The sequence below is a fragment of the Linepithema humile genome, chromosome 6 (assembly GCF_040581485.1).
Source record: "Linepithema humile isolate Giens D197 chromosome 6, Lhum_UNIL_v1.0, whole genome shotgun sequence".
Taxonomy (NCBI): domain Eukaryota; kingdom Metazoa; phylum Arthropoda; class Insecta; order Hymenoptera; family Formicidae; genus Linepithema; species Linepithema humile.
In genome coordinates this window covers 18,968,324-18,994,477 of record NC_090133.1, presented here as the reverse complement: position 1 = coordinate 18,994,477, position 26,154 = coordinate 18,968,324, and the positions used below count along the sequence as shown (strand labels likewise).

The 26,154-nt window shown below is 36.9% G+C and overlaps 4 protein-coding genes and 1 long non-coding RNA gene across 38 annotated transcripts in view; 2 read left to right on the top strand and 3 right to left on the bottom strand.

The window, feature by feature from the left end:
* LOC105678761 (serine protease inhibitor 3/4) overlaps window positions 1-7,678 on the bottom strand; it is a 30,534-nt gene extending 22,856 nt beyond the window's left edge. For 21 of the 23 annotated variants that reach the window (XR_010890673.1, XR_010890672.1, XM_012378358.2 and 18 more), the window contains exon 1: window positions 3,430-3,590. Coding sequence is in view for 19 of the 23 variants with exons in the window: in XM_012378358.2 (XP_012233781.1) it covers window positions 3,430-3,439 (10 nt within the window). In the remaining 4 variants the exon portion in view is untranslated. Of the gene's footprint in view, window positions 1-3,429; window positions 3,591-6,213; window positions 6,367-7,656 lie in introns of those variants that run through there. The other 2 variants (XM_067356914.1, XM_012378361.2) reach the window with 2 other exon arrangements.
* A 1,535-nt stretch (window positions 7,679-9,213) lies between these two features.
* On the bottom strand, window positions 9,214-9,965 carry LOC105678763 (uncharacterized). The gene is made up of 2 exons (XR_010890678.1): window positions 9,722-9,965; window positions 9,214-9,277 (listed from the first exon to the last, which is right to left on the bottom strand). It is a non-coding gene; the product is annotated as an uncharacterized lncRNA (long non-coding RNA).
* Window positions 9,966-10,389: 424 nt separating this feature from the next.
* LOC105678771 (EKC/KEOPS complex subunit TPRKB-like) lies at window positions 10,390-11,140 on the top strand. Its single transcript, XM_012378381.2, has one exon. It carries the CDS (start codon window positions 10,507-10,509, stop codon window positions 11,044-11,046), a length of 540 nt encoding a protein of 179 aa, XP_012233804.1. The 5' UTR covers window positions 10,390-10,506; the 3' UTR covers window positions 11,047-11,140.
* Npl4 (nuclear protein localization 4) lies at window positions 11,126-26,152 on the bottom strand. 2 transcript variants are annotated; one of them, XM_012378382.2, is made up of 13 exons: window positions 26,007-26,152; window positions 25,249-25,329; window positions 24,971-25,172; window positions 24,617-24,761; window positions 24,413-24,550; window positions 24,034-24,337; window positions 23,769-23,906; window positions 23,525-23,672; window positions 23,015-23,175; window positions 12,523-12,674; window positions 12,305-12,443; window positions 11,904-12,223; window positions 11,126-11,528 (listed from the first exon to the last, which is right to left on the bottom strand). In XM_012378382.2, exons 1-13 carry the CDS (start codon window positions 26,025-26,027, stop codon window positions 11,480-11,482), a joined length of 1,998 nt encoding a protein of 665 aa, XP_012233805.1. In that variant the 5' UTR covers window positions 26,028-26,152; the 3' UTR covers window positions 11,126-11,479. The 2 variants fall into 2 exon arrangements, with proteins under 2 accessions (XP_012233805.1, XP_012233808.1); XM_012378385.2 differs by lacking the exon at window positions 11,126-11,528 and adding an exon at window positions 11,717-11,812.
* On the top strand, window positions 12,891-22,792 carry LOC105678774 (uncharacterized). Of its 11 annotated transcripts, none has more exons than XM_067356904.1 (6): window positions 14,052-14,671; window positions 14,781-15,019; window positions 15,391-16,351; window positions 16,940-17,257; window positions 18,069-18,215; window positions 18,315-22,792. In XM_067356904.1, the coding sequence occupies exons 3-6, from the start codon at window positions 16,301-16,303 to the stop codon at window positions 19,662-19,664; spliced, it is 1,866 nt and encodes a 621-aa protein (XP_067213005.1). In that variant the 5' UTR covers window positions 14,052-14,671; window positions 14,781-15,019; window positions 15,391-16,300; the 3' UTR covers window positions 19,665-22,792. The 11 variants fall into 11 exon arrangements, with proteins under 11 accessions (XP_012233814.1, XP_012233813.1, XP_012233819.1 ...); XM_012378389.2 differs by lacking the exon at window positions 14,052-14,671 and having other exon boundaries at window positions 14,687-15,019; window positions 15,391-15,473; window positions 15,560-16,351; XM_012378391.2 differs by lacking the exons at window positions 14,052-14,671; window positions 14,781-15,019; window positions 15,391-16,351 and adding an exon at window positions 12,891-13,107.
* Window positions 26,153-26,154: the final 2 nt, after the last annotated feature.

Below are 26,154 nucleotides of genomic sequence, written 5' to 3'. Positions count from 1 at the left end.
ATATTTGTATATATAAAACTTACTCAAAAAATGATATAATTTCATTTTTTCTGCGGTACGTATTAGATGTCATTATTATTTATGTATCTGTAATGTTTTAAATTTTAATAAAATAATATGACTTCGTTATCTGTTTACGTTTCACGAGGCATAATTAACCGAAACTTCTTAGTCTTCTCAGCTTTTCTTAGTTCAACAAAAGAATGCACTTCAGTATTGAAAAAAATCACCATTTACAGTTTGACCTTCTGCATTTGTCATTGAAAGAAAGGATAATGAACCTGAGAATTTCAGTACACGTAATTATACTGTTGCGTAACAACTTTGGAAGAAGAATATAAAATATACAGTTTGCATTATATGTTGTGACACAAGCGGGAAAAATCATGTAACAAATATTACGTACAATCTATTTATCGTTTTGTGCAGCGATATCTTTAATTACTGAGAAATTGCGCATGATAGCGCATGATAGTTATGGCAGCAATTAAATTACATCAAACTATCACTTTTATCATGAAAGTTGTTTCTACAAAATATTGAAAGATAAAAATATGACGTAAAATCGAGCAGAGAAAGAAAAATTTCGAGAAAGAAAACAGTCTAAAAATATTTAATTGTTAAGTAATATTAATTTAAACATAATGATTTTAATTTTTCTATCTTTTTTTTATTTTTAATATCGTCACACATAACCCTTTCAGATTTGATTATCAAATTTGTCAGAATTAAATTTTTTAAAGAAAGAAATTTCGATAATGCATTGCAAAAAATATTCGTCGCAAATATACACATAATAGTGGAATTTTCAGAATTGTTTAATACAAGAATTAAACGATATAAATATGCGATGAGATTTCGCAGTATTTAACGATAAAGTAAGGATTGCGAATGAAAACATCACGGAATCAACGCCATTGAAGCTGCTGCCTCATTGGGAAAAACCCATCAAAATAGTCTCGTTATGTGTACGTTCAATTACGTACACGGAGAAAATTTTATATGAAAAATTACTATGCACAGTAGTAGCCACAGATCATGAAAGAATTATAAAAATTGATGCTATGTTTTTCTCTGCCATATCATAATTTTTTATATAAAAATTTCTCCGTTTATGACAATTGAATATATGAGACGAACAAGAAATGAATATAATAAATTTATGAGCAATTTTACTCAATGTGTAATGCTTTCTCGATAAGAACTTTCTTATTTATAAAGGAAATGAGAAAAAATCTTATTTTATTAATATTTATGACAGAAACATCAACGGAATAATCAAGACGTAATTGATCAATCAATGCACAATGTATGTGTGCAGAAAACAATAGTATAATTATGTCTTATTAAACAGAAAATCGTGCGAAAATGCAAGTTTTTTTTGTTCGAATTTTTTTTCTTTTCTTGACTCCGCGTAAGCTTAGTTTACGATAGAGATTACGTTAGAGGGATTTTACAACAAACTACTTATGTTAGTGTTAATAAAGTAAATTATAAAATAAAATTAAGCAGTATACTCATTAAGTCATGTAATCGCGTATGCATATTACAAATTTGCAGATATGAAAGGCTCGATGATTATTTTATTTCTACAATTAAGCTGGAAAAAAGATGACGTATAAAATATTTAAATTGATGAGATAAATTGAGTAAAATATTGAACTAAAACTCATACAAAAATCATAATACGCAGTTTTTAATTAATGTGCGCAAAAATTAAAGTATTTTTACTAACTTACTAAATTTTGTAAAATTAAACCTTCATTTATGCAATGGCTAGTAAATTTAAAAATAAAAAATCAATGTTGTTCTTAGATTTATTCCTACAACATTTAATTTGGATAAAACTATTTTATAAAATCATAAACTAAAAACTTTGGAAAATACAATTTATCCCATTAAACTACGCGAAATCTATACAATCTTTTCCTATTTTTGTTTCTTCCTCTTTTCATTGATAAAAATCATTCAACATAAATATTTTATAATACAGCATAAATTTGCACTGTCGATCGTAGTAGAATGCATATTACGTCTAGCCAATAGAAGTAACGATACTAATCAACTTATAATGAAAGAAAAGTTCACGCCTTGCAACGCGAAATGAGTCACATCAAACAAGAACGGTATCCAGCTCGTCGATGTGGATTACCTTGGAACGACTATCTCGAAGAACTTACGACTCGCCGGTTACATTATCGCCGGTTCGACAATTCGGTGCGCATCGATAAAACGTCGTCATCGTCGAGTTCAGAGGGAATTCGGCGAGACGAATAACAGCGCGTGCGGGGTTATCGCCGCTCGAAAGTGATATTGACTGATTTGATCATGTCAACACTAAAGAAATCAAGAAGTTTAAAAAGAAGAAATTCTATTTTGCTCATTTTATTTTATCAATTTTCTCTGAATTTTTCTTCGCGACTTGTTTTATCTCGAGTTTTCCTTTATCATGTTTATGATTTTTTATCCTTAGGACTTCTTTTGTGTGTGAAACATTTTAATTCTTAGAAAAAGAACATTATATAATTCAGTACCTATCATATACACAGGAAATTAGATTTATCATGAAAAACTTGAGGAAACATTTGAGATGTAGAATTAAAAATGGTTTGATGAAGCATGTGCATTTTTGCACAACAGTTTTTTAATCAATCCTCTCTTGTTAAAATTATTTGTTAGACTTAAGAAGCAATCGATACATAGAAATTAAATAATATAAATGCTGAATCTCTGTATTTCTAAGACACGAAACCTAGAAATGTTTTCACACTGTAACCTTAAAGACAAATACAAATAAAACAAAAATAAAATCAATATATAATTTGAAAGTCGCGTGAGGCAATAGACAGTTAGCTGTATTATTTGCTTGAAAAACAACTAGATGTTATATGAACATAAAACGTTTTCGAATGTGATTAATTCGAGACAATTTTATAAAATTTCTGGCAATTTTACAGACTCCTCAGTATTGTATTCTATAAAACAACCAGTTTTAGGAGTTTTATAAAAACATTAATTACATTACCTTCATATGCATGCCTAAAAAGCATTATACATACAATTACGATATGTAATTAACAATTCTAACTTGTAATTTCTTAAAAATATTCTGCAATATTTTTACACAAAAAATTTAAGAAGCTAAATGTGCAATTTCTATTATAATATTCAAGATTAGACGCAAATTCAAGAACTAATTATTAATTATACGAATAAATGTGAAAAGATCATTTTAACTGTTTGTACAATTTCAGAATCTAAGATTATATCGATTTCAATTACTATTTCGCAAGTTTCAATATCCACTGAAGAACGATCGATTTTATTAGTATCCGATATCGGTTGTATTTACAAAAAGTAAAACGCGCGGGGCAATAAGAACCGATCCGATAACAACTCATGTCGCTATTGATTTATAGATCTACTCACGTGTGCACATCTTGTCTGCCAGAGATGCTTCCTTCAAGCGTTGAACGCGTACTGCGATGGATTAGCCGGCGAGCGAATGTAAAATAGCGGTCGTTGGTACCCCCTCAGGAAAACCTCGCCACCGACGTAAACGATCACGACCAATCGTGTTGAAACGCGCGTTCGAACGGTTCGCTTCGCCGTGACTTCTTAATCAATCGCGACTCTGAGAAACCCGCACGCAAGTCGGCCCAAATTGTAAACACATGAATACTATGAAAATCGACAAATATCATTGCTTCCCCCATTCCGTTCATTCGCGAAAAGCCGACTGTCGATCTCTCGCGTCGATCGTCGATTTGAATCACGATCGAGACGTCTTCCAATTAGAAATCGAATCCGATATAATCTTATAATAATTTGTCTATTTCTTACTTTCTTTTTTCTGCAAATCAAAATGTGAAAATCATTTTCGCAAAATTAAAGCATCAGAAATTGAAAATCGAGATGAACTATGATTTTTCGATTCATACTTTTAATACACATTACCGGTTTCATATCTTCTCGTACCGTTTCCTTTTTATCTCTCAGCTATCGTAGTCTTGAATTTACAATATGAAAACTCTTTGACTGTGTATTGTTATATATCTTCTCAGAAGTAAATTCATTTATAGGAGGATCTTAATAACCAAAGAGCTTAAACTCTTACTCTACCAAGGTAGGAAACCTGTTCCATGAAACCAGTTTCCAAGTGCAAGGTTAAATTCATAAGCGTACTGACACTTTCCACTTTAATTTACATACGTAATCACGCAAACATTTGCGTAGGTGCGCTTGACAACAAATGCGTATTAACCTGTGTGTACTTTGTGTGTGTCAACTTCGTCATTCTCTTCTGAAATTTTAGGTATAAGATTGTTAGAATATCAAATGTGTAATTTTTGTTATATAATAATTGCGTAAAATTTGCAATTATTAAATGTGACATTAATAAATCAACGCATTCCCACCGCATCACTCACTGTTAAAAATAAAAAAAAAAAAAAAATTTATTTCAATTATGAAATACCACAATAAATCATCTTTGGACTGCTATTTTGGAGCACACTGAGCATACAAATATATATATTAGCATTTAACATTTAGCATATACTTCTATAGACGTTGAAATCTCACATAACACTTTGCAATATAGCTAATAATAAGTTTATTCATTGCCGTTCAAAGATATATTTCTTTTTACAAAATCTAGCAGGAAAAAGTCGTCTGACGATACACTACGTGGCAAAACCGGTTATTCTACGAGATTATCCTGAATAGGCGTTATAACCTGTTAATATAGCTTCGCGATAAGACCTGACTGCATAAGAGCGGATGAAACAAAATCGAGCATTCTTTGGACATCTTTTGATAAATAAATTCAAATCTTATGAACAGTTCAGTTTCTAGTAAATATTACTTCCTCGAAATAATGTAGATTGATTTCAATCTTTTGAAAAATTTATATTTCTTTCAGCATTTCCTATTAAGTATTTATTTCAAATATTTCGACAATTTTATTTATCAAAATAAATATATGACACATATATTTAAATTAAGTTTAAAGCTCACAATTTTTTAAATGAGAAATTAATTAAAACAAGTGATGAGATAGAATTTTACACTTGTTGTAAAAGATTGAAAACAACAAGACACATTTGTTTGCTACAAGTTAAATTTTCATAGCATAAATAGTAGTAATCAGTTCAATGAACGTGATTATTCGTAAAAGAAATGTGTAAACCTTGCATTCCTTCTTGCAGATTAACGTCATAAAAGCCAGTTCAAGTTTATGAGATTATGCAGAATAAGTTGTTTTTATCTATCTACTACAAAATTACCATTAAATTCCAACATCCTGAAGGTAAGAAAAATTGATCGTTACGTAGATAATCGGTTTTCCCGAAATTCTTTGAATTAGCGTGCGTGCGAGAAGATGGCTATGACGTACACAGAAATTTTTAGACAATCTTATAATGATAAAACAAATAAGTATGGTAATAAACAATCGATTATTTTTAAAAATCAACCTATTTTTATCTTTAAAAGTATTTAATTTATTTATTATAAATGTATCTTTAGTATTTCAAAATTTCTAGCTTTTTAAATAGATGTTTTCTTTATGAAAAATTCGATTTTTAATAAATTTTCGAAATGAACAAAACTACTTTGTAATTGTTTGTAAAAAATTTGCGCTTATTGCACACTTATTATTATATGATATTCTCTACATTTATCTCAAGGTCATCCATATATGAACATATGAGTAGCCGGTCTTCCATGTGCTACTGCTAAAAATGTTAAATACACAGCTGTTTGAAAAATTCCAAAAATTACCGTTCACGTAAAAACGAACGATTTGATTAATCCAACAATGCAAAAAATTTATTTATTTATATTTCAATTTTAGAAGTATTTTAGAAGTATTTTAGAAGTATTCATCCAATGACAATTATCTTAATAATTATTAGATAAAACTACTTTAATAATCGATATCAGAAATATTTCCATATGGAAATCAGCTGACAATTCAATGCATCAAGGTTATTTAATTATATTTGAATTGTTATATTTTAATTATTTTATTCTAGAGAATCGGTGGGTGTCACACATATCACATATGTCTAAACGTTGACGTCACCAAACTATAATAAGTCGACGTCGATGAGTGTAATTACATATGACTCATGCGACCAAATTCACGAAAACAGCCGGTATGCATTGTATCACTCTACAATTGACATACAAATTCATATATCAAGTTACCTGAACGATGAATGTTTGTGAATCCACACTTATGGGATAGCTCAGTAACTTCCGGAGTTTATCCACACCTACACTTAGTAATTCAACGTAACAAATTTATATATTTGATAAATTTTTCTTCAAATAGCTCAACACTCCCAAGTTCGCACTTACTTATCCACCATATTATGTGTCATCGAGTTTTGTTTTCGACTCAACCGTGTTTCGACTAATCGAGGAGTCGTACTAGTCATAGATCGATAGTGCAATGAAAACGCGCAGGTTTGAACGCGTCAACAGGTGATGTGTTGGCAATTCATTCGTCATACTTTATCCAAAAATAGTTTGTTACATTATAACAAAGTAATTGTGTGACATTGCGACACGGCCATTGCATATAATCTTATTTCCATTAAATTAGAGTTATCAGATAAATATTTATGAAAAATTAGAAAAAGATTGGCAAAATTCCAAGCTACTTTCTAATGACACAATTAAGTTTGATTATTGTTTATAAGAATAATCTATTATAACTGATTTATTATATTATTTAAAAAAATTTGACGTTTAATTGTAAGAAATAATATAATAAATAGTTATTATTATTAGTCAATTCATATGTTTTTTATCAATTCAATGAAGAATTGTTTCTAAGTAGAAATAAATATCGATATAAAAACTGAAAAATTGTTGTCATTAATACAATTATTTAACCACTTTCTTGGTTTTTGCAGATATACATTCCGTAATTTGACAGGAAAGCGATTAATATTGAAACTTAGTTCAAGAAAAATCGTTCTTTCTTACTTTCTTACGATTGCTTCATAAAACATATGGCATTAAAAAAAAAAGTCATGACTTTTAAACTCAGTATGCTTATCTATGTCACAATATGACATATCATTACGGTAATCAATAAATAAACTCGACTTGCGCTCTACTACACTTAAATCCACGCAATGATAAGAAGCTTAGTAACTCAAATTACTCAATCTTAAAAGATATACACTCTCGAAATTTTTTAATTGCAATTGCTGATATCGATACACATTATGAAACTAAAAAACTATCAATATTGATAAAGCCGAAAATAATGACCATAATCCCTCTTCCCGTATGATCGTCATCGATCGGAAATTTTTGTTCATTGTAATAATGCATAATTGGAGATTTTTACGAAAGCAATTATTATATTATTTAAAAAAATCCGACTTCCTTAATGATGAATTGACAATACTCTGAAATAATTATATCAGAATGACTGACTGACTAACTGACTGTAGCTAAAATATGTAGTTTATCTACAATATTAAAATATCGCAATCATATCTTACAATAGATCCCTCGAATATCACGTTTGAGCTCCTTATTATGTATCGTTTGATTATGCATAAAATAACAGTGAAAAGACACACATAATGAAAAAGATGCACGATCTTTTTATTTAAAATATTGTGCGCTTACCTGAAAAGCAAATTTTTTCTGCGCTCTAAACGGGTTGAAACGGGCGTGTCTTGCACACAACTGACACGAATGCATTATGGATATCAAAATGAGCCTTTCCGTCGATAAGATTATTCCTTAACTGGTATAGCGTATTCCCACTAGAGGATAACAGAACACCTAAATTTAACCTTCCACGAATAACCACACATCTGTGTGGTTATGATAACGTTGATTCCACAAAATTTCCTATGACAAACAAACATAAGAGAATAAGGTTTCTAGTTTAATTAAATTTTTTTAATGTAACTATTTTTAATATTTTAAATAAAATATAAATTTGTAAAAATTTATTTATCTATTTATTTAGGCTTTAAATATTTAGTCATTAAAATTTTTAATCAAAAATATTTTGTTATTGTGTGTGTGAAATGAGATAATTATGTGACTACTAATTATTTCATCAGAGTGTTGATAAGTAAAATAATTTTTTATATTGGTATTATCGTAATCTATTTGTGATTGTAAAAAGAGCAGAGTTTAACGATATATTATATACGATATATATTATTTTCAGATTTCTTAAATATGTCCCATGTCTATGCTTAAAAGGAATGTAACGTTGTTTATCGTTATAGTTGTAAAATATTCTTAATGGTAAAATACCAGTTACGTAAATTTATCAGTAAAGCTTTATAACTTTGAGGCAACCGAGATCATCTTATTTGGACTGAAAAACAAATCACCAAAAAAAAAATGCCGATTTATCCAGAAACAAAATAAATTAAAAGTTGTAAATAACTAAAAGAGATAAATACAAAATACTAAGAACCATATAATCTTTCAATGATAATTGATCGCCATTATTTTTCTCGGAATTTTTTTTCTCCTATATAAATTTACTAATTATATATCTTTTTGCATGCAACCTATTTGAACATGCTGACAAAAACTTACAGATTTTATGCTCTTCTAAAATATTTTGGATCAATAGTTGCATCATAAAAGGCTGTGGTTGAACTGCAACACTTGCTTCTGATGCCCTCTTTTTTACAAAGATCACAACCACAGGTTGATTCACGTAGTTGTCGACGATGGTATTTAGGAGGACACGGAGGTGGTTGTGGTTTTGTCTCACAACAGCAAGGAGCATAAGGATCCTCAAAATTATTAAATAATTAGATGCAAGAATAAAATAAGAGATGCCTAAACATTTCATAAGACAGTGGAAAATGTATATTTTATGTTAAATAAGTTGATGTTTTAAAATGTTTGCTGGTTATCTAATCGCAATAAATATATATTTTTCTAGAAATGTTCATAGAATTTAGTATTGACATGGTAAGGTTAAGGCCACTGAGATTATCTTATTCTGATTGAAAAATAAATCGCCTGAAAAAAAATTCTGATTCGTCCAGAAACAAATATACATATTAATGCGTTTGATTTTGTACCTGCATTTTTATATAACAGGAGACCATTTTAGGGCAAATTTGACTAGGAGATATGTATGGTTGTCCTGTACAAGGTGGACCAATATCGATTTCTTCTTCAACTTTCTTGTGCTCTGTACATCTCTTTTTCTTTTTGGGAGGACAAGCTTTTGTAAGGCGTTCAGAAACCCATTCCAGCCCTGAGTGCACTATACAATAATTACAAGTTTAAAAAAACACAAAATAACTAATTAATCAATTTTCATAAAAATATACAAAAAATTATTGAAATTACATTGAGATAAATAAATAATAATGTAAAATAGAATCTAATATGTAGTGACTAATTAATAAAACTCTGATCATTTCGCGTCACAACTGTTCGACATTAAAACATATATAAATTTACTGCAATCGATTACTTAATTGATCGAAGATACTTTCGCTTGATGTATCATCCGTCATAATGAATAATGATAAAAGTAAAGTTTTTTATAAGTTGCACTATTGTGAAAAAATATAGCAATCGTAATCATTTATAATTTTCCTGCATGATACACGTCGAAAACGCAAATATAACGCATTATGCGACCATTTGACAAATAAAACACATTCTCATGAAGTAATTGCAAACTTCAACCAAGTTACAAGACCTTTGATTTAGAGCGTCAGCCATTTTCTTCTCCGAAAAAAATTTAGTTATAATTGATATTCTCCCTGAATAACATCCTAATGATTTTAACTCATCTTACTCATTTATCTAAATATTTTATCTTTATGCATTCAAGGCAAAAAACAGATTAATCTATATATTATATATAATAATGAAAATTCATGATGGTCAAGAATCAAGAAGTGATCGTTAAAATAAATTTAATGAATCTGCGACGCTTTTATATATATATATATATATATATATATATATATATATATATTGCACATAAGGTAACTGTGATTTATGCATCGCCGGGATTGCTTGCGTTTTTGCAACAAATAAAGTTGGGAAAGCGCATAAACAATAAAGTTTTATTATATATTCATTTTATGTGACGTACTTACGCATCTACCTACCTGCATGGAAGACAACAGAAAAGAAATGAAGGTAGAAATACCGCCAATTGTTAAGTATAACGGAAAAGACAATGCCGCCATTTTTTATGGTCGATTTACATTGTATTTGCTGTCCAATATACAAGACGTAATTTTTAGAGACTTTCTTTATCGTCATATTTGGCTCTAGAAAGCAGTTTTTTATTGGACATCAAATGTACATACATCAAATGATTGCTGCAATGTAAATTTGGCATAAAGTTAGTAATTAAATTATTGCGAGTTGGCAACACTTTCTAAACAGCAACTAGATAGAATCAAAATATATGACAGTATTTTTAACCATTTAAAGTTATTAATATTATTATTTATAATTATCTAAACTAAAATGGATAATTATTGCGTTGAACTGGATCAGGAAACGGGACTGCACTGTACATTGCTTTTATTTACTAACGTCACAAATATCTCCAAAGTACGCGAGAAAATCATTATCGGCAAACTGCATTGTTGCGTGGTGAAGGCTTCACTTATTAGCGATGCGTTTCAAGCGGTGGTAGCTGCCAACAAAGCCGCCGTCAACGCTAAACAGAATCGATTGATCACCAGGACTGTATATACAGAGATTTTATATTGTCTGTCTATGTCGAAAAACATATCACGTTCCTTGACTGATTATGGCATTAGTAACAGCGATAAAAATATTTTGGTGATACTGATACACAAGCTTGATGAGGAACAACCCATATTAGAGGTTTTAGGAAGTATCAAAGGAGAGAGAATACCTATTTCAAGAATACAAGAGTTTACAGATGTAAATCTTATTAAGAAGACTTATAAGATTGACGAAGATGAACTGTGTGTCTCTAGTCTTACCGATGCTATTGTATCAAGAATTAGTAGTAAAGAATTCATGTCAATAAAGTGAAGATTGGAAAGAAGAGAAATCTGTATATGTAAATTTTAATCTATATATGTTAAAGATAAAAGAAATTTGATTTTAAATATATTATTCAAGTAAATATTGGATCTATAATTATTTAGCTTATATACTTACATTTTTCAATCAATTATTTATCATTATTATATACTGTAGTTTTTATTTGTAATAATTGCTTCGTAATAAACTTTCCCACATATTGTAATACACAAGTATCCCATGTTGAGAAATAATAGTCAACTGACATTTGTGTGTGAAAGAAATACCTATATAATATACATACAATCTATGTTGATTTTACCATATCAAATCCAGCTATTATAAATTGTCTAATTTCATAGTATTAACACAAATTTCTTTGCAAGCTGTAATTGTAACAGCAACAATTAAGTTTTAATACTTTGAAATCTTGAGTTCGTTATCAAAACAACTCCCTCATCATTTCCTCGTCATATTCCTCGACATCTTCTCTGCAAACATATAAAAATTCATAATAAATCTTTCCAATCTGTTAGAATCAATTCAGATGTCAGAATTTCACAAGACACCTTGTTAGTATCTAAATTATCTAGATGGACTGTTGCAAATTAGCTGTAAATAAAAAATGTGTCAGAAAAAAGCTTAGGGAGGGGAAAATATACGTCAGTAGGGAAGGTACTTCGGCGTTGTTTCTTTTTTTTATTCACTCATAAATAAGGCCAAAGATGCGTAGAAAACAATTGTTATGTCCGCGAGGATGTGTACGTGTCAAATCCTGCGGAAGCGAAATAGTAGATTTAAAGACAGCACCCTTTAAACGCACGTGGAATTCATCATTAACGCTTTTGACAATTTATTATGAGTACCTTGGCAGATTGCACATCTCGCAAACTGCTAAGTCTGCAGCATTCAGAAAAGTGCAGTGAGAACAAGTCCAGAGAGCTTGATCAGGAGACGGATTCGCGATCGGCTCTGCACCGACGCCTATGCCTCCGCTTCTTTCCGTTGTTGCAGAAGATGACGTCCTTGAGTTACTACCGAAGGACATGGTTTGCGAAGGACGTGATGATGTAGAGGCCGCGGATATCAGCTGCTCCACCGTCGCCCAGTGCTCAGATTGCGCCCATTCCAATGCTTTCCGCTTGTCCTTGGCGCGAATAGCTTCGAGCAACGGTAACATGTGATCCTGCGGGATAAAATATTTGTCAGTAATTATCATTGATAATTTCATTATTGGTAAGATATTGCAAATACTGATTAGTTATACCTTCATCGGATACATGTCCATGGTGGCAATAAAGAGTAGTAAATGAAAATCAGAAGTTGCCTCCATGAATTGATCAGCACTGAATTGTTGCATGTAAGTGCATAATGCATTGAACTCCTGGACTTGTCCATCGACTTGTCTGAAATAGAGGAAGATATTAATGTGATTAGAAATATATTAATGTATTTGTGTTTTATAGGCTCACTTGAATACAATACCTGTTCTCAACTGGAAATGGAGTGATGTTATCATCCGTGAAAAAAGTAAACTGGGGAGTGAGTGGTGTAGATGCAGGTACATCTACCAATAAGTATTCTACTGGCAAAGGTCTTGCTAGTCTTGTTACTTCGTTTCCATACGTGTCTTTCTCCTAAACAGAAAAAAATCACGTTATTACAATTAAATTCGTTAGATTTATAAAGAAAAAATTCTGTGTCGATTGTAAAGGTCTTTCCAACGGTTTGTGTTTTCCCGCTATAAAAGCAAGTTTATAATGCATCATGAATGCACTATGCGGCGCTGTTTGTCGCGCGTGCGTCGAGTGCATCAGCGCGACAACGCGACGATAGGGCTATGTAGAGCGGTCAAGAAAAGAGGGGAGAAAAGAGGGGAACGACAAAGCGCGTAAGCGTAAGCGACTAGCGCGCGCCGCGGTGTGTGTCGGTCGGTCGGTCGGTCGGTCGTCGTCGCCATGCTAGTGGTTAGTTTAGTGAACCAAACATCATGATGTGGCAAAACGTTTACACGAGCTAAGGCCGTAGCCACGCCGCGTAAACCGGCACGCCGTCGTTATGTTATCCACAGTAACACTCACGACGTTCGATAAACACGTATAAACACGTAACGCGAAAAGTACAAAAAGTATCTATATACACACACGACACACAGTAGGCAGAGAGAGCGAGAGCGAGAGCGAAAGAGAGAGAGAGAGAGCGAGAGAGAGAATACGTATACGTATCTTGTAGTAAAGGGAAAAAATAAAATAGAAAATACACGAGGGGGTCTCGCGACAGCAGCAGCGGCGACGAGGACAACGACAGCAACGACGACAGCAACGACAACGATAACGACGGTAACGACGACACGACGACAACGATATTGGTGGTAGTGATTGGTGCTCGTGGTGGTGGTGGTTGTTGTTCGGTGCGAGCGGAACCGCGCGCGGCACGTCAGGACCGATGTAAGTCAAAGCCGCTGCCGCCAAATCGTACACGGCCGAGCGTATATCGTCGCGCAGTGAACGTCGTCGCGGCACGCGCCGTAAGTGACGAGTGCCAACGATCAGCCTCCATAGCGCGGCAAGGAAACGATCGCGAACGTATACAGGGTACGGAAGCACTTACAGAATCCTACGGTCTAAAGAGCGAGAAAGAGAGAGAGAGGGAAAGTTAGCGGGGTGAAAGAAAGAATTGGAGCGTCTGGATGTATACACGTGTGCCTGTATATTGCGTGCCTTTACATGAGAATGCCTGTATGTGAGCAATGTGCAAAGAGATCGACGCTGTGTGAATGAGAGAGAAGGCATGCCGAATCGCGAGAATGAGGGAGAAAGAGAGGAAGAGATATCGAAGTGCGCGCGCGCGCGCGCATATCCAGAGACGGAGGGGAAAAGAGCGAGACGAAGCGCGCACAACGTTCCCGCGGAATCTGTCTGACACGCAGTAGTCCGCCAGCGGTTTCCGACCCGAATGTCGACTCGTCGCGATCGACGTAGCTATCGCAGGTAATACACCACGAGAGTTTGGAGAGGAACGGGTGATTCAGTCGCATGTGTGTGTGCATTGTACGCATGCAGTGCGCGACACGACGTCGCGAAGAAGTGCCGCGAACACTCGATACACGTACTCTCCCTCCCGCCGGCCCCCCCGGTTCGAGGACTCATCCCCCTCTCTCCCTTCCCTTTGCACCGCTCTTCCTCACGGCAGTGCGCGCGAGAGGAGGCACTTCGCGGCGCTTAAAGAATGGCGAATCCCGAAGCGCCCGTGCTCCGTTCTCCTCGCGACGGTTTTGGCGGGATTTCCAACGCATGCGTGCGAGCGTTGCGAGGTGTTATTTTCTTTCTCTCTCTCTTTCTCTCCCTCGCTTGCTCGCTTGCTCGCTCGCTCGCTCGCTCGTTCGCCCGCCCGCCTGCCCGCTTGTTACCAGCGAGCTTCCTCTTCGAAGCCTGTCGTTGCATAATGACTTATCTATCGCGTGCCGATATCGCGTTGAACGCCGAGTCTACCTAACTTAGGAATTTCGCGAGCACGCGCGAGGCCGGATGATCCGCGGAATATGGCAGGCACGCGAACGAAACGCGAAACATGTGGCTGGCAGGGTTTTGAAAACATCGCTCTGACTCGACTACTCGCAGTCATTCTTGGAAGCGTAAGGATTCCATATTTATAAATAAGTTAGAACCTCTAATCCTTTAAGGAGCGGTATAGTAATTTCTTGAAAAATAAAAATTGTTCTTTATACTTTTATGAATGTACAGGAAACAACCATAAATGTCGGTCTTGCGAATTATATTGCTCTAAACATTTCTAAGAAAGACTGCACTTAGATAACTTCAAAATTTACATTTCGATAAGCAATTTCGTATGCTTTTATAAATATATTTCGCTACGATACAAACAGAAAGAGAGAGAGAGAGAGAGAGAGAATTAATCAATCGCGATTAATTAACGATAAATCATTGGTAAATCAGACATCAACATCAAGCTCTGGCCAAAGGTTAGATATTTGTATTAATGTGTTTACCGAAACTGTAAGTAAAATTTTATAAATTAAAATAGTATTGTTAATGTCAAATTTTCAATAAGTTTCACTTAATCATGATTAAGTGAAGCTCTTCAATACAAAAGTGTTTGAATATTTTCTAGAAAATTTAATTTAAAAACCGCAAATATATATTCATCTTTCTTTATCTTTAATTTTAAACGATTAAGCAAGTCCTATTTGCGATATATTAATAAATGTCATATGCATTGATCAAAATAATTATCGTTCTTTTAAATTTAAATTTTTCCTTTATATGAAATAAACTCAGAGTAAATAAGATATCAGAGACATTCCGCTAAAATTGAAATATCTTGTTTATATAGATGTTTTTATTGACAACCAAGATTGGATATCAGGACAAGTTTTCTAAATATGGCATATGTTTCAAAATGCAGAATTTTAAGACGTAATTCTTCAATTATCTTGTGCAATATATTATTCTCGCAATTTACAGTACTTGAATCATTGATAAACTATTGAAAATTTTTTTAGAATGGTCGAGATGTTTTTTTTCTGATGAAGCAAACAAGTGTCGGAAGGATTAAGGGCGAACGGTGTCGCGTTCACGGACGAGCTCAAGTCGGGCGCGCTTTCCCGCCTTTTAGCGGCCCGGTCATCGCGGTTTCTCGAGCGTGCATCGAACGGCCGCGCGTTGGCGAGTGTTTACCGTCGTCACGTGTACGTCGCGTCCTATCGATTCTCCCGCTCACCCGAATCGCATTCAGCGAATCTCGGCCAAAAGCAGCCACAGCTCGAGCGAGCAAACGGGAGGATCAGCTAGCAAAGGATGTTACACATTGTATATAGGACACAAACGATGCCGCGATGCAAGACGCTTGTTCTTGTTCGCGCGCAAGAAACATCCGTTAACGAGGAAACGTCGATGACTCGATGACGCACGAGTGCGATATAGGTCAAGGAATATGGGCCGACGCGGCGGCGGCGGCAGAGGTTTTCGTGCCGCACGTACTTGAAATCGGGAAAGTCCACCGGGATAACGACGGCGGAATTGCAGACGAGTCTACGGTCGGCGGCGGCGGCGCGTAGATCATAGTAATGTAGTAATTCTCGAGAGAGCGAAACCCCGTGCGAAAAAGCGATGGTGTGAAAGAAAAAAAAGCGGAGCAAGGCGAGAGAGAGAGAGAGAGAGACGGGCGGTAGTGTATACGAAGCTGGTTTGTTTACATTCGCGGATGACGACTTGACCTCGTAGGGGTTTTTCCTCGCGCGTAAATGAAGTACGTCCTGTTTGAATCGGACATTCCTGTGCACACGTGCCTGACGGTAAAGTTTGCTCTGTTAGAAACATCTTCCGTATGTGAGAGAAAGAACGAAAGAGAGGGAAAGAGAGAGATTTGTCACGTCTAAATAAATCGCGCGCACTCGATTTGTACACCGCACGCGATCCTTCGGATTTTTATCTTGAATCATTTAGAAGGTAAACATCTAAGCGATTTCGAACGTCGTTGCGATTCGTTGGCGCTACGTCCGTACACTTTAGAGTTCGTAATATTAGTCCGATAACTAAAATTTCTCCGAAATAATCGAACGGAATGGATGAAATGACGGATTCCGTTAAAACGAACAACAGTGACGAATAAAATTCATGTGACAATGACGATCCGTACGACAAAATGTTCGTCTCGAGCGACAAATCGATTCAAGTCGCCGTACAAATTTTACGATCAGGACGACTGCGACGATTAGAATTGCAAATTCTAATTCGGCTGCAATGGAAATTTTATCTTGCGACGACTACACGTTGTTTCTTTTTTGAAGCGTTACGAGATTTACGCATCCTACGTGTGTCCGTGTGTGTGTATACGATAAAATCGCGAGGCAAAGATATACACGCACGTGTTGCGCTTCCAGATGCTGGATCCGAGCGTGCTAACGGACGTGGAGGAGCTAACGCTTTGCGGTTATTGCAACCAGAAGTACAATGACGTGGAGCAATGTCCCAAGTACCTCAGCTGCAAGCACTACTTCTGCCTGCGCTGCATCGAGAACACTCTATTGAAGGGACGCGACTTGTTCTGCGCGCACTGCTGGAAGAAGACGGACCTAGGTGACCAGGGCCCGGACGCTCTACCAACTCACTCTGCTCTACTTGCTCTAGCCAACAACCTGTCGCGTCTCAAGATCACGACGAATAACACGTCCGGCAAACCCGGCGACAAGGAGAGGAAGGTAATGAATGATGAATCGATTATTTTATGCTTCAATAAAATTCTTTTAAATCTCAACCTCATCGGATTCATAACCCTATATTTGGATTAATTTTGAGAGACTAAAATGAGGAAATAGTGTTTCAGATTAGCAAGTATGATAAACTGTGAAATAATACGAACTTTGAAACTATATTTCCGCAATAGTATTTGTAGGCTTGAAAGTTAAATTATGCGATTGTTGATTTATTTAAATTTCACGCTCTTCCTATAAAATTTATTTGAAATGCGAGATGAAAATTAGATGATGATATCGAATTGAAACAAGAATAACGATACATGATTAAAAAATGATAAATTAATTCTCTCGTTTTAATTCGATAATTAATTTATGTTTGCATGATAATAAATTAATTGTATAGATTGCAACGTCGCAATGTTATACAAATTTAAGAGAGCAGTACATACTATAGATTTATTTGCGGAAAGATCATGGGAAAATACAATGTCGCTACATATAAATTCTTGGCGTTGAAAAGGACGTTCGTTTCGAATGCAAAACGCATAATGCATATGCGTATACGCGACGGAGAAGACGCGTCGCGAAGCCGTACTGAGAAAAAACGTTCCCGGCAATAATAGGATGATGTTATAAAAGCTTTCATTACTCTCTTCTTCTCTCGAACGGCTATTTCCGAGTTTGCGATATTTTTACGATTGCGCATTTTGTTTTTCGAAATATAAAAAAATTCGTTATTTATAATATTGCGAGAGATTGCAATTTTTTTGTGTTTATGGCATAAACGGCCGATGACGCTTGATATTTTTCGCAGAGCGAGAACTGTCACACGCACGGAATGCCACTGGCATTGTGGTGTGCGACATGTTGCACGGCGCTTTGTAGAGCGTGCGCTCCACAGGAGCACCCGGGTCATCAGATTAAATCGCAGACCGATGCCAAAGAACAGCTCATATCCGACGTAAGTTGTTTTTCGCTGTCAGTCCAAGTTTCGAGGGATCGGTTTGAAGAATTGGAGGAAAACTAACGACAGGAAAAATCCTATGGTTCGTTTTCGCAGGTTCAACTGGAATTAGTCGCCGTGGGTAAATTGTCGACGGAGATTCAAAGACTGGCTATGCAGCAACGCGAATTCCTGATAAAGGTGCTGGAAGCTTGCGTCACGCTGAAGACGCATGTAGAGACGGATCTGCAAAACGGCTGGGGCCATTTTCCCGAGATAACGGACGCGCGCGAGACCCTAGGGAAGACGAAGGCCGGATTGCAGATGAGCGAAACTCCGGGTGACGTATATAGCTTGCATTCACAACTAGTACTTGAAAAACAGAGGCTGCAATCTAAGTATCAGGAGATGATGCTGCAGTGTCAGCTGGATGATCTCATTGGCAATTCCGGCGTGATTTTCGATTTCGCTCTGCTGAAGCAGGCATTGGCGGGCATTCACACGGGGGATCCGATCGTCCCTCAAGGCAATGGTCGTCTGCCGAATCATTTAGCGGCCTCGCAGAACCCGATACTGTTCCTCGCGAATTACTGCATGTCCCAATTGTACACGCGCCACGTCGTCAGCAAGCAGCACCTGCAGAACGGCTCGATGGAGTATCATCACTCGAGCATGATGCCACCGCCGCCGCAGGCACCGCCGGGCTCGGTTCATGTTCATCAGGGTCCGCCGGCGCCGCCACCGGGACCGAATCAGGCACCGCAGCAGCTTCTCATTCCACCCGGCTCACCGTCCGTTAAACCCGTACCGCCCGCGCCGCCCAACGCGATACTACATCCGCAGCAGCAGTCAACGTTCATGCCCGACGGTACCGGCGGTGCAGGCGGCGGCAGTCTAGTGCCCGTCCACTCGTCCCCCCAACCGCCGTCCAACGCGATAACGGCAACACTTACGCGGGGCCCGGCGAATCCGTATCCCTTGTACTACTTCAACATCGAAGTGAACGGCTCGCCACACGGGCGCATCGTCATCGAGGTGCGACCAGACGCGGCGCCGAAGATGGCGAAGAACTTCAGCGTGCTATCGACGGGGGAGGCAGGGGTCGGCTACAAGGGTTGTACGATATTCCAGTGCTGGGAGGGCGAATCCGTGATCACGGGCGACTTCGAGCTTAATAACGGCCGCGGCGGGCGCAGCATATTCGAGGAGGGCTATTTTATGCCAGACGACACCAAGTTCCCGGCGGTCAGGGGCGCGGTGGGCATGAGACGGACGCAGAAGCGGCACGACAACCTCGGTATGGTCGGCTCGCAGTTTCGCATAATACTGCAGGAGATGCGCGGCTTCACCGGCATCTTCGGTCACGTGATCGAGGGCCTGGAGTTGGTGGAGAAGATATCTACGTTCGGCGATCAGACCGGCAAGCCTACCAAGAGTATTCTAATCACGAAGTGCGGTAAATTGTAACATTTACGCTGTCGTCGCGCGGTTTGTTGTAGCGTGGGTCAGGATCTCTAAGGACAGAGATGCCCATACCCCTTATATATTATATGAAACGCCGTACACACGTTTTCCCGCTATAGATAACCGAAGGAAAGTCGCGACGGTATCCCCGACTCGCGCGTTCGGCCGTAAGAGAAACCTATATATAAGAAAAAAAAATATATATATCTATATATATATATATATATACAAAAAAGAAATCGTGTTACACGTAATTGTCCGACGACGGGAGACGATTATTACTATACTATTACACACGCCGCGTATGTTTGCCCGGGGACACTGTCGCGACACGTTTATTAGCTCCGCGAATCCTCGAACGCTCCGTACGAGTCACGCAACTTAATTAACTATTAATACAATAGTGTCTAAAGATGTCGAATCTATTTTTAAAACGTTGGCGCGTGCGAGAAGATGAAAAAGAGATAAAAAAAATCCATATTTTGCTATTGACCGGGAATCGATACGAGATTCTGCTAACAATAACGACGATGATCGACACACATACGTACCTCAGATCGACCGTGATATCGATATGACTTCTCTAGCTGATACGACGTATTTGTTTTTCTTTTTAGGGGGAGGGGGGTGGGAGGGAAAAGAGGTCCGACGTTTATTTTGACTATTATCGGCGTTAATTATCTTGTTACACTACGTTATGATTCGTAGAGCGCGTATCGCACGTCGGGTGTGATATAGAGAAGAAAAGTGCCGCACGATTTGCGGCGGGATAGTTTTTTCCGCCTGGCTGCGAACGCAGCTGATGTTTTAGGTCTTAGATAGTGAATAAAAGGAAAAAAATACGTGTAGAATTGGGGAAATTAAGTGTAGCGAAAACTTAAATCGGGGCAACCAGACCACGCATCGTGCACAATTATGCACGATTATATATATATTTGTAATATATATATATATATATATATATATATATATATATATATATATATATATATATATATATTAAAGTATGTATAAATATATATATATTCAAGTATATATAAATATATATACTTCCCTTACAAATATATATATTCTCTTACAAATATATATATTTGTAAGGGAATGAAGGAGATGAACTCACGCCAATATTTGACTTTTTGCATTCTGACGAACAATATCCATTATAACGCAGGCGTCTCGTTTGAAATGAGAAATTATCACCCTCCCAATCAGCACCCAATCAGCACCTTCGCGGTTTCTTGTTAACAATCACAACTCGCACGATTTCTATTATATTGCAGATTTAGAATCTTAGCCGAACGAAAGAATTATGTCATCGATGTAGCCAATAATGTAGAAGAGCAATTTACGTTACGAACTGTAAATTCTTCCACATTATTGGCTACATCGATGACATTGATTCTTTCGTTCGGCTAAGATTCTGAATCTGCAATATAATAGAAATCGTGCGAGTTGTGATTGTTAACAAGAAACCGCGAGGGTGCGCGAAGTCAGGAGGTAATCGTTCGTCAGACAACAAAAGGTCAAATATTCGCGCAGGTTTATCTCCTTCGTTCCCTTCGATCGTGTATCGTTTCCAGGGGATGCGAGGAAAAGAGCTAAAAGGGAAAGGAAATAGAGATAATTTCATCGCGCGCGCGCGTCTTGCGAGGAAGAATCTTTTGCGACTCCGCTGCTCGGACACTTGTGGCGAACCTTGTTCCCTTTTCGTTCTTTGCGAACTAGCGAACCGTCGTGAAATGTAACTGTATTTAAGATTAGATCTCAATACGTCGCAACTGTATGCAAGGCCTAACTACTACTATGTAGATCGTAAGTCTCGTCGTCGTCTGATCGGGAAACGAACGAAAGAGAAAAAAAAAGGAAATATGTGCGAATATATATGACGTATATATATATTAAACGAATCATTCCTCGATGCTGTATATCGAAATACTACGATATAATGTAATTGCGTTAAAACTACTCGTCTGAATCCTCGTAAATGAAGTCCCATGCGTTATGTATCGTTATATACATTGTCACACGTACGCGCGTACGCGAGAGCGCGGACGGCGTTTCATACTCTCGCGGATACGTGCGTGCGTATTTCCACGCGCGTACAAGGCAAGGCACACTCACGCGTTACCGTAATAGCAAAGAAAAAAAAAAGAATAAAAATTGCACGCCCTCGCGTCGTCGCGGATATGCCTTCTCGAAGAAAAGCCTCATTCGATGTTGAACTTGAAAGTTTTAACACTTGTTAATTAGCTGATAAAAAGAAGAAAAAAAAATGCGTCTCTCGCGATCGGCATCGCGCGATTTTGTGCGTCGCGATGATTGGACGCAACGTGAAAAAGCGTCGTCGCGTTGTGCGTCGTCTTTAGGTATAAAAATAACTCGCTCCTGTACATGTACAATATTATATACACGACGATCGGAAGGGAGGGGGGTGGCTGTGTGTTCGAACGGATGGATGAATGAGCGAATTTCTCTCGTTTCGGCCCCGAGCGAAGAAGACTCCGACAAATTGTAACTCTTAGTACGTAAATCCTCGACCGTAGATGCAATTGTTGGGAAAAAGAAAAAAAAGAGAAAATGTTGTACCGAAGCGAATAAAAAAAGTTACAGGCCCACCTGTATACACATACAATACAACACATACATATATATATACACACACAGATACCTATGCGCGCGTATATTATATATACAAGATATATACTACATATATTTTTATGAAGTGATGAGGTAACAACGCATAGCTTGTAATATCGATTCTAACGACCGACCGATTTACCTTGCCCCTCGCGTGCGATTAAACGATTGAGCGGCTGTAAGCATTGGACAAGTTCTTTCCACGTCTTTCTACCTCGCTATTTTTTTTCCTCTTTCTTACTCCGCTCTTGTCCCTTTCTCTCCCTCTCTTTCTTTCTTTCTCTCTCTCTCTCTCCTCTCGAAGCGTGATGATCATTGAGAATGTAAAGATCGTGATTTTTTTTTCAGGTTCGCGGTAATTACACCGTAGAGCCGTCGTTTAAACGAATTTTATTATTTCATTATTATGTACATGTACGAAGTGAACGTTCGTTGCCCGAACTTAAATGTACTTTTAATCGATCGATTTTGAGTTATAAACTGTTCTCCTTTCACTTGAGTATTATAATTTCTGCGTACCCTTTTCACACCTATACCTACACCTTAATTGTTGTGCGAGAAGAAGAATAGCATAACTTCCAATAAATATTAAGCTGCGATAGACATGAGAAAATTCAAAGACACTCGTTCGATATATGTATACAGATCGAAGTGATTCAAAGGAAACTTAATCGAAGAGAAAAATAAAATCGATATATATATATATTTGAACTCACCTTGTAGAAGACATCCGGAACGTATTGCTTGTCGGTCGACTCAATTACGTAGCCCAATTCCGGTGCGTCTTTCGTAGGAACCAAACAGCCGTCTCGTACCAACGCCATGCACTGATTAGATACTTGATAACCCTCCATGTGTACTTGATTTTTATCATCACCTGTAATTTAGACAAAAAAAAAACAAAAAAACAAAAAAACGTGTATTTGACAAATTGTTCTACATGGCGTTTGTAACGAAGATTTCGTAACTGTTATTGTGAACGTGAAGATAGCATTGTCGATTGTAATTATATGTGTATTATTAGGTTGATTAAAAAGCTTATTTCCGTCTTGTCCTATGCGAGACTCTTATTCCAACAAAATAGTTGACATTATTTATGAATAAGAAATAACTTCAGTTATTTTTAACAAGAGAAAAAGCCAGTGATGAATAAAAAAATTTTTAATCAACCTAATATCTTTGAAGCCAGAGAAAAAAAGAGAGATCGTGAAGTGAGATTGTCTTACCTGTGACGCAAACGGTTATACTTTTTGAGCCAAAAAAACCATTAGGCGAGAAACGGCAGGGGTTTGGGTATCGGTTTTGAAAATACCCAGCCATTATGCACTCTTGAGCAGATAGGAAATGGCTTTCTATATTGCGAACATGCTTGACCTGATTGAATAAAACTGACAAAGTTAATCGCCGCACGTACGAAGTCGGTACACGAGCGAATTGCGTAAGGAATAAAAAAAAACTGTGTCAAATTACCGTTCCCTTTTTAACATCGTCGGCTATGAGATCAGTGAAAATCCATCCGACTCTCCTCAGATTAAGTGTCCGGCCTAATTCCTCGACTAACGCTTCCCTCTCGTCCGGCAGAAGTCTTATTGTGTCTTTTGTACTTTCCTGACAAATCAACGCGAATGTTATTTCGATGCTTATTTATCAAAAAAAAGAAAAAAAAGAAAAAAAAAAAGAAAAAAAAACATGTATGTTCATAGATTTCATCGAGGATCGTACGAGCGCTACGTACCTGCGGTGGTTCGTATATAGCCGTAACGACGGCTCTAATTCCTAGCGGGACATCCGAGTGTACTTCGTATCTTCCGTACAGATAGCCGATACGCTGGTGCCCGGTGCTACGCCAGTAATTAAGAAAACGTTCTACTAAACTAGCATTTTCGAACACGATGTTGTCCACGTGCCGATAAGTCTGGCGATTCAGAGTGATCGAGTTCGGTTGGCACTTGCTGCAGATTCCTCGCGGCCACGGCGGATGGTCCTTGCAGCCAGTCTTTATACGGCAGCTTATGTCGTCTAATTGTATAAACTTGCCCCTGTGCGACAAATATACACAAGATACAATCGAATTGTTCTTTTTTTCTGTCATGAATCCTTGCAATCACACATACCTATCAACTCCGGCAGTGAGCTTCCTGAGATATGAATGAAAGGACAGATGCTTGATATTTTGTTCTTTTAGGTAAATTTCATCAAAAGGCTCGAGAGGAGAACAGTGCACGCAGCATCCTCTCGCTCCATGCCGACAGCTGTAAAAATAAATTTCTCTCTATTTCCCACCACAATACTACCTTTAAATTTCTTAGATTACTTACAGTTTTTCATCACGTTTACGTTGTATTTTCCCATCCAGTTTCCATAATTGCTCGTCGACGTCATCCTCGACTACACTTGGCAGAGATCGTGAGAGAATAGGTGTACGATTTGTAAATCCATTTGTGGTGTCCATTGGCGCTGCTTCTGTAACATTTCAAGCATACAAAGCAATATTAATATAAATTCCGAGCTCTGATAAATAGAATAGTGTTTTTAATTAAATATACATTATTTTTCTTAATTATTATAATTGTTTTCTAATTTAATATTAATGTTATCATCTTTATTACTCCCTAAAAAATAATATGCTTTATCTTAATTCTAATTCTGCCATGTAAATGAATGATCAGCACCTGAAGTAGTGTTGGAGGCACTGCTGGTCGATGGAGCACTCCATAGCTGAGTGTCATTGGCTGGCGCAAGATACAGCATATCTCCATGAGAAAGACCAGCTCCTGACACTGTTCTACTTCGAGTAGATGTAAGCAGCTCATTCTGATTTCGTTGCTTACAGAGATTAAATCCAAAACTATTTAAATCAAAAGCTTCGTACACCTAAACAAGAAATAATCCAGATAAATTTTAACCAGGTTATGAAGTATGATACTTAAAAAGAATAATATATCCATACCTTTTCATACAGTTGAGAAAGTGTATCAGAAGGTAGTACTTCTATACGTTTTGTTCCTTCTGAGGACTGTACGCGTAGAATCTGAAAAGACACAAGATATAATATACACATAACATACGTATGATATAATATACAAATTTATGTTTATTCAACCAAAAGTAACACTCTCAAAATCTTAAAAAATAAAATTATTTAACTTTCTATACTATTCATTTGATTGAAACAAGTTTTATACAAAAACAAAATTGTAATAGAAAATATCTACTATCTACTATCTTTTATACAAATAATTTCTATGTTTAGATTCATTGCAATAATAATCCCAAATAAATCATTTGCAAAAGCAACAGATGAGCTCCAAATTTTCTAATTTCTGTGCGTAAGTTACATAATTGACTGTGCATTCGAGAAATTATCAAGTCACGAAAATAAATGTTACAAAGAAACGCGTATGTTTGATGTCAAACTTTTGTTCATTTATAATCATAAAAATTACCAATAATTAGAAAAACGTATGGAGAGCTAAATAACATTGCAAAAAGTCCAAACAAACTAATTTTATATTAGTTGTGACTGGAAATTTTTCACAATTACACTATGAGACCGCGTGGAACACGATCGCTCGCGCCGGAATACATAAATTTCGCACGAGAACGCAAGGCGATTTCGTGATCGAGCGTATGCATGATCACGATGGAATCACGTTCACGATTCTATCGCTGATTATCAGCCAATGGATACATGCAGTGTTGACTTACAAATTGCCCGGGTTTTGACATTTCGCCGGTGTTGTCGGTGGTGCATCAGCTGTTCAGCCCGCTATAACGTATTGCCGCACGAGTGCGCGGCGGCGCCAAAGTCCCTAGTGCGCGGCGACGCTCCGCGCTTGAAGAAAACTGTCGAGTC